The sequence below is a fragment of the Bos indicus genome, chromosome 17 (assembly GCF_029378745.1).
Source record: "Bos indicus isolate NIAB-ARS_2022 breed Sahiwal x Tharparkar chromosome 17, NIAB-ARS_B.indTharparkar_mat_pri_1.0, whole genome shotgun sequence".
In the NCBI taxonomy this organism is placed as follows: Eukaryota; Metazoa; Chordata; class Mammalia; order Artiodactyla; family Bovidae; genus Bos; species Bos indicus.
The window spans coordinates 55,248,639-55,261,328 of NC_091776.1; the positions used below are offsets into that span (position 1 = coordinate 55,248,639).

Consider the following 12,690-nt stretch of genomic DNA (forward strand, 5'->3'; position numbering starts at 1 on the left):
AGGGATCAAACCCAGGTCCCTTGCAGTGGAAGCACAGAGGTCTAACCAATGGACCCCCAGGGAAGTCTCATGGCTCCACTTTTAAATATCTCTGTTACACCATCACTGCAAGTCACTGCGCACCTACAGAACACTTGGTGTCAAACATAAATAACTTACAGAGGATAAATGAACAAGTCAAATTCTATGACTTACTTGCACGCCCGGGCTCACAGGGACCGGATACATCATATTTGGTGCAAAACAAACAGGCTGAGTATAAACTGGAGTTGGCTGCTGATGACCCACCATAGATGGGCTAGGTTGTGCTTGAGGACGAGGCGAAGTTGGGGTGGTAGAAGGCTTTGGCTACAAAAACAAAAATCAACTATCTTAAGGTGAAAAGGTAAATATTACTGCAATCTGAGGACTGGTTTCCCCATCTTTCTCAGTTTTACTCAGTGTTAATTAGTATCTCTTAATGAAAGTTGTCTCAGAGAAAATAAACCTGCAAGTGTTTCAAATAAAAAAAAGAAATACTTGGTAGAAAGTTAATGTAAATGTTATATCAATTAATCAACAATGCTATTAAAAATAGTGATATCTTTAAGTGTTTTGGAAAAAAGTGTTTTTAAAAATTAATCTTTTAAAAAACGTATCTTTCAAAGTCAGTAAAATAACAACAGTATATCAATGAACCTGAGAGCCTAGCAGGCCAACCATCTTCAAATTCTGAGTCAGAAAGATTAAAAAATTTGCCTCAGACTACATTATTAATTGATAAAACTAGATTTTTTTCTTATGGTTCAAAAATATATATTAATTACCACATAAGAAAAAGGAACTTTAACTAGAAGTTGTTTCAGCATACTGTAACTGAATTTAGATGGCAGGTACGGAAAAAGACGTATTACTACTACTACCTTTTTTTTTTTTTTAAAGAGACTAGATTTACTACAAAGAGAGAGAGAAACTTACCTGAGAAAAGGAACGAGGGTTGAACTCCTTTGCATTGGGATTCAACGTTGATTTCCTCACTTGCCTACACCAGAAAAAAATAAAGGCCAGTGAAATCTGCATGGAACTTATGCCACTATAGTCTTTTATACCTGACAGCTTTTTAAAAACTGCTAAATTTAAGTAATTCTCACTAGGAGATCATTCTCTTCCTTAAAACACACACATACATACTTCCCACTGCTTAATCTGGTAATTGCTAGTCAAAAAAAGACAATTTTTTAAAAAGTGAAATACGCAAAGCTTTTGAGCAACCAACAAAAACAACCTGAAGACAGTAGCCCCTTCTAAAATATATTTAAAAGCAATCCTTAATATATCAAGTCTCTAATATGTAGTAATTTTTTTCTGTGACAGTGTTTCCTATACAAAGTATCTTGGGAAAAATCATAACTATAATAAAAACTTTTGCCTCAAATCAAGAATAAGTGCTCCCTGACGTATCAACAAGCTGCATTCCAAAAGTTCAGCTGTTTAACAGCGTTGTAGGGAATGCAGAACAAATCAGCCAATGGTGGTGTGATTAGATTCTAAGACTGGCCCACAAAAGCCCCACTTAATTGATAAGGGGCACCAGAATTTTCTCTCTTCTTGGCAGTGGCAGTTCTTAGCTCTAGCAGCACAGCAAGGAGGTGGGTACTGACTAGCATACAGGGGATATCAGTCCCAAACCCAGTAATTTTCCAACTCCCTGTATATTTACAAATTAGCCATGCTTAATTTATGCATAGAGTTGTTTTTTTTTTTTTGCCAAGGGATGGAAAAACATGGGAGGAGGGAAGAAGAGTATAGGGTGCAATGACTTAACTGACTTAAAATTTTATTTGTTAAGACCAGTTGTATTTAAGTTGAGGGTTACATATAAAGCAGTCTAAAAGTCTAGATAAATTCTGGAGTTGGAAGGTCCTGGACACGTTAAGGGAAAGTGAAGCAAAAGGGTGTGCTAAATTCCAGGTTTACTCACTCAGCTGCGTCTTTCTTCTCCTCTTTATCTTCTTTCTCTTGTTTACATCCTGGACTGGAAGTCTGAACCCCTTGGGATGTGACCTCAGGTCCCCTCTTGTGCTCCGTGTTACTGAGGACTGAAGGGGAAATGCTGGGGCTGCTCGGCTTGCTGCTGCCACTGGTGCAGTTGCTGCTATTTTCAATGAAAGAATCCTTAGCATTTGGTTCAATTTTGTCTTTGATCAAATCTCTTGATTTTTCTCCCTCTCTATTTTTGTTTAGCAGCTGATCCATAGATTCAGAAGTAGAACTTGGCTGTAACTAAATAAAGGAAATAATTATACTTAAATATTTTAAATAACTCTAGTAATCATTTTTTTTCCCGTGAGCACAAACTAGTATTTGTAAGCATGAAATATTCTGAGTAACGTTCTGTTCATACTTTACAAGTAATGTTTTCATTATAAGGCAACAATAATGAAATGTCTATACAACCTAACTATAGTCATGTGAGCACTCAAATGTCCTAGCCTGAAAACTCTGTACTGAGTGCATACCATGTGTCAGAAATTGTGTGTGCTGGAATAGTTCCTATCCTCCCAAAGCTTTCCATCTGGATGAGATCAGACACTAACCAACTAGCGTAAATGGGGATTCCAGAGGAAAAAGCAACTCATGGAAAGAGAAGGCTTCTCAATGAAAATGTCATCTAAAGTGGCAAAGATATTAGGGGTTTGGGGAGAGTTTCAAAAAGGGAGTAATACACTAAGTAAAAGAAAAGAAACTGCACGTTTAAAGACCCAAAGGAAAGGAAGAAGATGGCCCTATGTGAAATAGAAAAGTACTGGTAACTGCAGCAAGAATGGACACAAAGTGAGTCAAGAAACGATAAGCTCACCCAAGAGGAACAAGATGATAAAAGGACTTGAAAGCTATGCTCAGGACTCTAGCTTTTAATTCTCAGGATAATCAGAAGTCACTGAAGAATTTTAAGCAAGATTTACAGTTTACAAAGATGAGTGTAGCAGCCCTGTGGAAAATGAACTGGAGGAAGCTGAGTAAGGGTGTAGAGAGACTTGTTATGCATGTTGGACTAAGACCTGGGCTTGACTTTGAGAAGTGGTGGGTTGGAAATTCTGAAGTAAGTGGATTCAGAGGGAGACCTGACTAGACATGCATGTCAGTTAAGACTTTATAACCTACAAGGTATAGGAAACCACAAAACAGAAGCACCATCAACAAGAGCCGAAGACAAACACGTTGGTAACATATGTGATGGGGTTTTTAAGTTTGCAGACTAGAAGCAAGCATTGCTACTATTGTCTGATAATGACTTAAGATGCCCTACTCCACAGAAGAAAGAAAACAGGGATAGCTGAAGGGAAAGAAAAGGAAAAGGGAATCATTAGGTCCCAATGGTGGAAATGAGAATAAATCCAAGCAACAGCCCAAGGCAGTAAGAATAAGCTAAAGAGCAACTGCACAGAAAAAGAGGCTGCAAGACTAGAGAGGGACAAACTATCTCCTGAGCCTCAAGAAAGGCAGACCAACGTCAAAATCTCACTACTGGGAGCCTTGGTGTCCTGGCAAGCAGTACCACACATCTCAGGGACTTCTCAAGTTTCACTGCATCACTAATATAGTTACAGAGCCTCAAGTAGTTGAAGGCAGAAAGTGATAACAACATTTGGACACAGTCAGAATTTAAGTCACAATACAGGTACTTAATGTTTTGCCAAGGCTATACGTTTGCAATAGTTTGAAATCAGAGAGTGTGATACTTCTAGCTTGTTTTTTCTAGAGATTTCTTTGGTTATTCAGGGTCTTTTGTGATTCCATACAATTTCTACTTTTGTGTTTTTTCTGTGAAAAAAATCCATTGGAATTTTGATAGGATTGCACTGAATCTGTAGATTGCTTTGGACAATGGGTATTTTATAGGAAAAGTAAAATTCTTCTGTGACTCAGTAAAAAACCCATGGTTGCCAGTGTAATTTTGCTTTATCTATATTTTGGTAATAATTAATATTTACTGAGTATATACTATGAGTCAAGAACGGTATTAAAACCGTTTATAGGCAGTATCTCATTAATTCTCACAAGAACACAATGAAGTAGGTTCTACAATTATCCCATTTGGGCTCAGGGGAATCTAGATAACATGCCTCAATGTTGTACTGAGGACAAGATATAAACATAGATCATATACTTATCTCCAAAATCCACACCATTAAGCTGTAACAGATTGAATTATTCGCAATTCTTTTACACAAATAAAGCTATCAGCACCCTGCACTGAGCTATATTAGAGCTTCTTGATGGCACTCTGAGCAGAGGGGCCCCAGAACTGTAGGATACTCCTATTTCTGTCTGAGTGAAGGACCACAGATTTTGTGAACCATCATAGTTTACGGCCATGTGCACACCATGAGAGTGGCTATGATGATTCATTCATTGAACACTGCAGCACACAGAATGCATTAGCTACTGTCCAAACCACTGCTGGAGGATGAAACATACAGATGGTTAGCCCTATCTTACTAGCCATGTGACATGCGGGTAAGTTAATTTATCTTTGCCTCAGTTTCCTGATATACACATTTCAGAAACACACAGAACCTGCTTCAAAATGATGACAATAAAGGATTTATTACATAAGCTCTTAGAACAGTCTCTGATACATAGGAAATAATAGTTAAACTAGTAACATTCCTTTATCTAAAGATAATTATAAAGCCCATCCTCAAACATTCTTTTACAATCATTTCTTTGCTTTCTAGTATTCACTTACAGACCAGACCGTTATTTATAAGAGACTTAATAATGCTTTTGAATTTTCAGGTCCCCCAAAATATTGAGAAGTCCCAAAGAAATAAGTTCTAAAGCTGCAACTACACAGAACTTTAAAGAGTCAAGTATTAAAGGTTTATAGAAAGTTGTGAACTGATAATATGAAGAGCCAAAATGTTTTCTATTAAATGAAGAAACAATAAACTTAAAAAAATACACTAACACTAGTATAGACGGTATGGTACTGGCAAAAAGGACAGACATATAAAGATCTATGCAGGAAAAGTGAGTATAACTATACACTCCCAACTTTGTGGTTAAATGATTTTCAGCAAAGGTGCAAAGTCACTTCAATTCAATCTAATTCAATGTCTTTTCAAAAGATGGTGCTGGGACAAGTGATATCCATTGGTAAAAGACTGAATTTGAAACCCTATCAAAACTATGTTTTAAAAATCACTCAAAATATAAATTGGTGCAGCCACTATGGAGAACAGTATGGAGGTTCCTTAAAAAAACCAAAATTGAGTTACGATATGAACCAGCAATCCTACTCCTGGGTATGTATCCAGAAAAGATAAAAACTCTAATTCAAAAAGATATGTACACCCCAATGTTCATCAGCAGCACTATTTACAATAACCGCGACACATAAGCGACCTAGATATACACATCAACACATGAATGGATAAAGATGTGTGCTGTGTATACACACACAATCAGCCATAAAAGAAGAATATGTCATTTGGATAAACATGTGTGCTGTGTATACACACACAATCAGCCATAAAAGATGAATATGTCATTTGTATTATTTGCAACATGGCTGGACCTAGAGATTATCATACTAAGTGAAGTAAGTCAGGCAGAAAAAGGTAAATATATGACATGGAATCTAAAAAAACGACACAAACAAACATACTTATATTACAGAAATAAATGCACAGAAAATAACTCATTGTTATAAAAGGGGAAGGGAGGGGATATATAAGGAGTTTGAGATTAACAGATATAATGCTACAAAAATGAAATATAAAAAATACATGGAACTACTGTATGGCACAGGGAACTACATTCAGTATCAAGTAATAACCTACAATGGAAAAGAATCTGAGAAAGAATACACACACATGGAACTGAACCACTTTGCTATACACCTGAAACTAACACAACACTGTAAATCAGCTACACTTCAACTTAAAAAATTAACTCAAAATGGAATCCAGCTCTAAGTGACACTTTTAGAAGAAAACAGTAAATCTTTATGACTATAGATTAGGCAATGGTTTATTAGATATGACAACAAAAGCACAAGGAACAGAAGAAAAAAAACAAGATGAACTGGACTGCATCAAAACTATAAATTTTGTGCTTCAAGGGTCAATATCAAGAAAGTGAACAGACAACCCACAGAAAGGAAGAAATTGCAAACCCTATATCTGATGCAAGACTTGTACACAGAATAAACAGAGAACTTTCACAATTCAATAAAAAGATAACTCAATTTTTAAAATGGGCAAAGATCTGAATAAACATTTCTCCAAAGAAGACATACAAATGAGCAATCAACACATATATAAAAAGATGCTCAATAGCATCAGCTGTCAGAAAAATGCAAGTCAAAACCACAGTCAAAACAACAAATAGTAACAAGTGTTGGTAAAGATGTGGAGAAACAGGAACCCTCATATACTGCTGGTGGGAATGTAACATAGTGCAGCTGCTTTGGCGAAGAATCAAGTTTTCCTCAAAAGGTGAAGGACAGAGGTACCAGACAAAACAGAAATTCCACTCTTAGGTATATGAAATGAAAACATATGGTCACACCAAAACTGTATACTAATATTCACAGCAGCATTATTCACTATAGTCAAAAAGAACCCAAAGACACATCAACTGATGATAAATGAATAAATAAAATATGATCTATCCACACAATGGAATATTATTCATAAAAGTATTGAAGTACTAACATAGGTTACATGGACAAATCTTGAAAACATGATGGTAAGTGAAAAAGCCACTCACAAAAAGGCCATTTATTGCATGGTTCCATGCACATGAAGTGTCCAGAAGAGGCAATCCATGAAGAAAAAGATCAGTGGTTACTGGGGGGTACGCGCGTGGGAGGGGGTGGAAGTGTTTGAAAGCAAATGAGCACTGACTGCTAAGGGCTTATGTGATGGTTGTATAAACTGTGTGAATATACCAAAACCCACTAAACTGTATATTTTAAATGGATAAATTGTATGATATATAAATTATACTTTAATAAAACTGTTTAAAAAAAGTACTATCTCATATACTTCAAAGTAAAAATTTTCTTTCCTTCATAATAAATTCATGCAAGTGTACTATAAGAAGAGAATGAAGGACTGACTGTAAAAAAAAAAAATACTGACAAAATACAAGTAAATGGGCAAGGGCATAACATTTATATCAAACTGAAGATTAAACAAAATAATACCACCTGTGGTTTAGGGATGTATTCACATGCAGTGTAAAGAACCACAAGGAAAGAAACCCTTCACTAGGCAGGAGATGCAGCTGAGGAGGGCAACTACACAGGAGACTGTTTGTTGGAATGCTTGACACATCAAGCTGGTAGTGGGCATCTGGGCAGTCAGTCATTTTTCTTTGTATTGTGTCTATGCATTAACTATAGCTTAAAAAACTAAATTCACAACTGTTAAGAGCATTAAAGTAGAATAAATGTGTTAAAAGTATGAAGTAATATTTAAATTTAATATTTTGAATGGTGCCAATAAGTTAGGAATGATGCTACTGGCAAAAACTTAAATTTTTAGGAAGCCAGAACACAGGCTAGGAAAAGGCTGGTTTTGCCTTTGATCCATTCAACTTTTATCAGCCTCTGAAAAAAAAAGGGGGCTGAATTAATCAGATTTTTCCCCATTAACATGATGTTTCAGGATGATTTCTTGATTTGGTCTCAAAATACACCTTGATATGTACAGTATGTTATAGTAAATGCTAGGCAAAAGAATGAACAGTCATCTAGGAGAGATCAGATCCAGCAAGTCTTTAGAGAAATGATACTGCAGAAAGATGTCTATCACAATCCATTTGTGCACGAGTATAAATCTGCAACCAGGGTCCAACTGTCATCAAATAATATAATCAAATGAGCATCAAATAACAACTTATGTTGACTTCCAACATCAGAAGTACATTCTCTTTCATTTAGTATCTGCTGTTCTTATCAAATCTCATGATTTTAATTACCTCACATAAAGCATAGGCAAAGACAACTATGAGAATGTTTAGCTTTCTATAAACATGGTTTGATTATTCTGGGTATATATATAATGCATTTTTTAGTACATTTAAAATTTTTTTCTTAAATTCTAATTCATTAGTCAATACTATACTTACCCTAAAATCATTCTTAAATTTCTTTAAATCATCAATCTGTTTTCTATGTTCAGAAACAATTGGTGATATACCTGCAAAATTAAGGAAGTGTTAGATCTAAAATAATTTTAAGCTAAAGATTAGAAATAAATCTGGATCTAACTTAAAATTCTTTTAGGATAGGATGCTAGAAATGAAAATAAATTCTACTATTAAAATAATTAAAAAACTCAACATATTAATTATAGATTTTGACATGTTAAATTACACATTTAAATATGTACAATCCTAAGAAAAAGTATTGACCAAAAAATACTCAATACTGGACATGAGATTAAGACATATTCTCTCTTATTTCTAAAGACTTTTTAAAGCTCTAACCTTTATTTTCAGCTTTTGAGAAGCTGGATGATGTCTCACTGGGCTTCATATTTTCTTTATTCCCTGCAGGAGAGTTTTGCCTCTGATCTTGAAGCCTGGAATCTTTAGCTAGAAAATGATATTTTACAAAAACTCAAAGTTAGATAAAAGCTATAAAAGTAAAATGAGAAAATATTCAACAATTTTGATCCTTTTTGTTTTTACAAAAGAACATTTCCATTTAAATAGAGGCTTTCCAACTTTGCAGACATAGAAACATGAACTTAATTATATCGATATTTACTACCCAGGAATGTAAACTATCTTAACAACACACATTGAAGAATAACAGATGAGATTAGTAGTATTACTTAAACAACTAACTGCATTTATATAAAATTTTAAATGTGCCCTCAAATACACTGTTGTTCTTGTTTAGTCGCTAAGTCATGTCTGACTCTTTTGAGACCCCATGGATCCCCGCCTGCCAGGCTCCTCCATCCAAGGGATTCTTCAGGCAAGAATACTGAAGTGGGTTGCCATTTCCTTCTCCAGGGGATCTTCCCGATCCAGGGATCGAATCCGTATCTCCTACACTGACAGGCGGGTTCTTTCCTACTGAGCTACCAGGAAGTCACTCTCAAATACATACCTAAGAATAAAACAACACAGACACTTTTCGTAAACTGTTAAACCTCTAACACACAACTTCATAAAAGACACTGTGGATCTGGAAGCCCTTTCTTACATACCCTCAAGAGATGGGGTAACAGCTCTGTTGGATGCAGGACTGGCAGGTGTAGGAGATGCAGCTGGTACAGGCATAGCAACAGCTTCAGCTGGGATAATACCAGCTTGGGGAGAAGCAAGAACTGGCCCACTAGGAGTATTTCCAATACTATTCTGTCTGGGAGACCTGGGTCTGTGAGTTTTAGGGGATAATCTTGGAACTACAAGAAAGAGAAAAGTTACCCATTATATTCTCAAGCTAAATGTCACTTCTTCAAAACAGTGCCTCTGAAGATCTAGTTAAAGAGTTCTATCTGACCTCCTCCCCCAATTACTCTTTATCCCATCATTCTGTTTTCTTTTCCAAAGTCTCAGGAATAGAGGTGATGATGGAGACAACAAATATCTCAAAAATGAAAGCAATTATTACTAATACCTATGTCCAACAGTAGTTTTCTAACTAAATATATTAATTTTAAAACAAAATATTTGAAATGAATTTAGAAACTGGATTTCTAAGGCAGGAAAAATGCTACTTTTTAGGATAAAAATAACAACACTCTCTACTAAAAAGTAAGACTGTCTCTTTAAAGTAGGAAGGTGTTGGGAGGATCCCTAAGAAGTAGACTTCTTTGTTCCTCCTTCAAATAATAAACTTGAACATCTTTCAGCAGTTTGCAGCCAATCCTATATACTCCTTAACACATCAAAATTCATGTTGCAGTAATTAAGGAGATCAGGAACTCACTTTAGCTGAGACAGATAATCCAAGGTGGGATTCATATTTCAGTGACTTTGAAATAAGTATCTAACAGGTTTCATGTTTCATTACAAACCTATTCAGATTCCAAAGATCTAGAGAAAACGGTTCAATTTATTTCACTTTAGTGGTTCTTTACTTTTTTATGTCAAAAGGATCATGGAAGAAAGTATTACTTAACAACTACCTTTTTTCTAATTAATACAGAGTAAACTCTAACACCATTTTGTGCATATCTCTTAACAACTGTGATTTTACTCTTTGACTTCTATAATGCTGTTACTTTCAAAATTCATTTCCGGGTCATCTGAGTAATGTCAAATAATGATACACTGAAGAAATAAATATTTTAGAAATTCTATTTTTTTGTTAATTATTTCCTTGTAATTGAAGACCAAATAAGAAAATAGAAAATTAAAAGGAATTTACAGTAAACTTAAACCTAAAATTATATATGAAGGTGAGCAATGTGTATTAACTAAAGATATTTAATGGAGTTGGGTATATTTTTGTTTGTTTAAAGATTTTTTTTCTTTTAAAAGTCCCATGCATTGATTAACAGAGTTTATGACCAAAAAACACACAATCATTACATGCTCAAACTCTAGTTATCATGGAAGCAATACATTAAGTAGCAAAAGCAGTTTTAACCTAATTCTAAGATCCTGTCAAAGTATATTTTTTACACTTTCATAGCTTCCATCAGCACATTCTTCGGGCTAATCACAGAAAATTTGGGCTCCTGTGTTTGTTATTCCTTACAAGTGAAATATGGTCAGGAATTAGTGCCATATATAGATACTAAAGAAACCCACAGGACCTAGGCCCAGAATATTGCCTGGTATAAACTAGGATATCAACAAAAATGTATGGGAAGAATGGGGGGTGGGGGAAAGAAATACATAGCACTGTAAGCCCAAAATATTAATAAATGTTTGTGAAAGAATCAATGAACAAGGCTGCTAAGAAGACATGAAATATGATCCCTCCAAATGTTGTTTATGTACTATATTTGCCTTCCATTTGAGTAGAACTTTATAAAACTATAAAGTATATTCATATTTATGAACCCCATATGAATCTCACCTAAAATCAGAGAATAGACTAGGGAAAAATTACTTTACTCACTGAGAAAACTGAAATTCAGGATGATCACATGATTTGCCCTTAACATATGGTGAATAACTGGTAGAGCCCAAAATAAAAATAGTTTTCTCAATTCCTGGTTACTCCACTATTTTTTATACACATAGACTTCCTCACATAGAGCTCAAGCTCAGCCCTTTTCACATCCAGTAGAATAACAAAATGAACACTGTTATTACGCTCCAAGCCAAGTGTCACCTACCTCCGCTGACCACGGATGACCATGTGCCCCCTGCAGGACTGGTCCTTGCTGTTGGAGGAGCAGCTGCTTCACTTGGTGGGGTATGGGATACAAATTCTAGGCCACTGGAAATGGAACCCCTCCCAGCAGAAACTCTGTGATTTCGAGGGTGTCGCTGGGCCTTTGGGGACATCCTTGGAGGCCCTAAGAAAGGAACAGTGAACATCACATAAATGCCACAATGTCCATCAGTACTACTTTTCTGCTAAATACACACAGCCCATTCTTTCTCTTTCCCTTCCTCCCTTTCCCTCACACACACACATATTCTCCCACTTTCTCTTTCATTCCATCTTGGTTTAAAAAAAGAAAATAAGCACCATACATATTTTTGGCCATACTTTTTCAGAATTATTTTGTGGAATGCCATAAAATTTTATAAATAAATTTTATTTTGTTCCCTTTTATTTTTTTAAAAAAAGGGAAGGATGCAGTTGGTGGTAAGAAATCAAATAAGATGTCACAGCTCTTCAAAGATCTTAGCAATTTGTTTAATCTATATCCATTATTTGTAGGTATATAAAAATAAGTATGACAAAATGTTAATAAAGTTATAGCTATATGATGAAATAAATTTTTAACATACACTTTTAGCTTTCTCCCTCAAATTTGCTGTATTACTTCTAAGACTAGGAAAAAAAATTACTGAACAAAAAACTACTTTGATACACCTTTGTAGTAGCTAAAACAAAAACAAAAACAAAAAACAGTCCTCACCTGTAGGGTGTCTCAGACTAAACAGGCTGTGAACTGAAACTTCTATGGCTAAGGCACTGGTTTGTATACTAGAATAATTTACATCTGAGGAAGAAATTTGCACTATATGAATCATCAAAATCCCACATCAATCAATTGTCACATTAGTGATTTCTGTTTATAAAGAAGTCTACTACGCATTGAAGCAAAAGTGTCAGGTGAAAACAGTGAATACAATGACTCTTACAACAGAAACCTGACAGTGGTAACACTTGGCAAACTCATTCTTAATGCCAAAGCCAATGCTTCTCACCTTCTTTTTTTTTTTTTTGCCCATGCTACGTTGGAGTGTGAGATCTTAGTTTCCTGACCAGGGATTGAACCTGTACCTCCTGCAGTGGAAACCAGAGTCTTAACCACTGGGCCATCAGGTAAGTCCCTTGCCAAACTCTTTAGGATGTCAAATTAATTTGTGTCCTCAATAGGAATACAATCATGAGCACAGTCTTACAAAGAGTGTTACTATAATTTTTAACTGGAGATATAATTTATATTGAAGATGAGTTAAGAACTGGGTATTTAAATATTCATACATATTTTTTACATCCTTTTACAGGAAAAGACCAAGAAAGATGGCTGACACAGCTCAGTGAAA

General features: G+C 35.3%; 1 protein-coding gene across 8 annotated transcripts in view; it reads right to left on the reverse strand.

The window, feature by feature from the left end:
• Window positions 1–12,690, reverse strand: part of ATXN2 (ataxin 2) — a 101,819-nt gene that overhangs the window by 26,912 nt on the left and 62,217 nt on the right. For 7 of the 8 annotated variants that reach the window (XM_070770161.1, XM_070770156.1, XM_070770157.1 and 4 more), the window contains 7 exons: window positions 11,301–11,483; window positions 9,216–9,413; window positions 8,485–8,592; window positions 8,125–8,195; window positions 1,961–2,262; window positions 958–1,021; window positions 196–348 (listed from right to left, as the gene is read on the reverse strand). In XM_070770161.1, the coding sequence (XP_070626262.1) occupies window positions 196–348; window positions 958–1,021; window positions 1,961–2,262; window positions 8,125–8,195; window positions 8,485–8,592; window positions 9,216–9,413; window positions 11,301–11,483 (1,079 nt within the window). The remainder of the gene's footprint in view (window positions 1–195; window positions 349–957; window positions 1,022–1,960; window positions 2,263–8,124; window positions 8,196–8,484; window positions 8,593–9,215; window positions 9,414–11,300; window positions 11,484–12,690) is intronic. The other variant, XM_070770160.1, reaches the window with a different exon arrangement.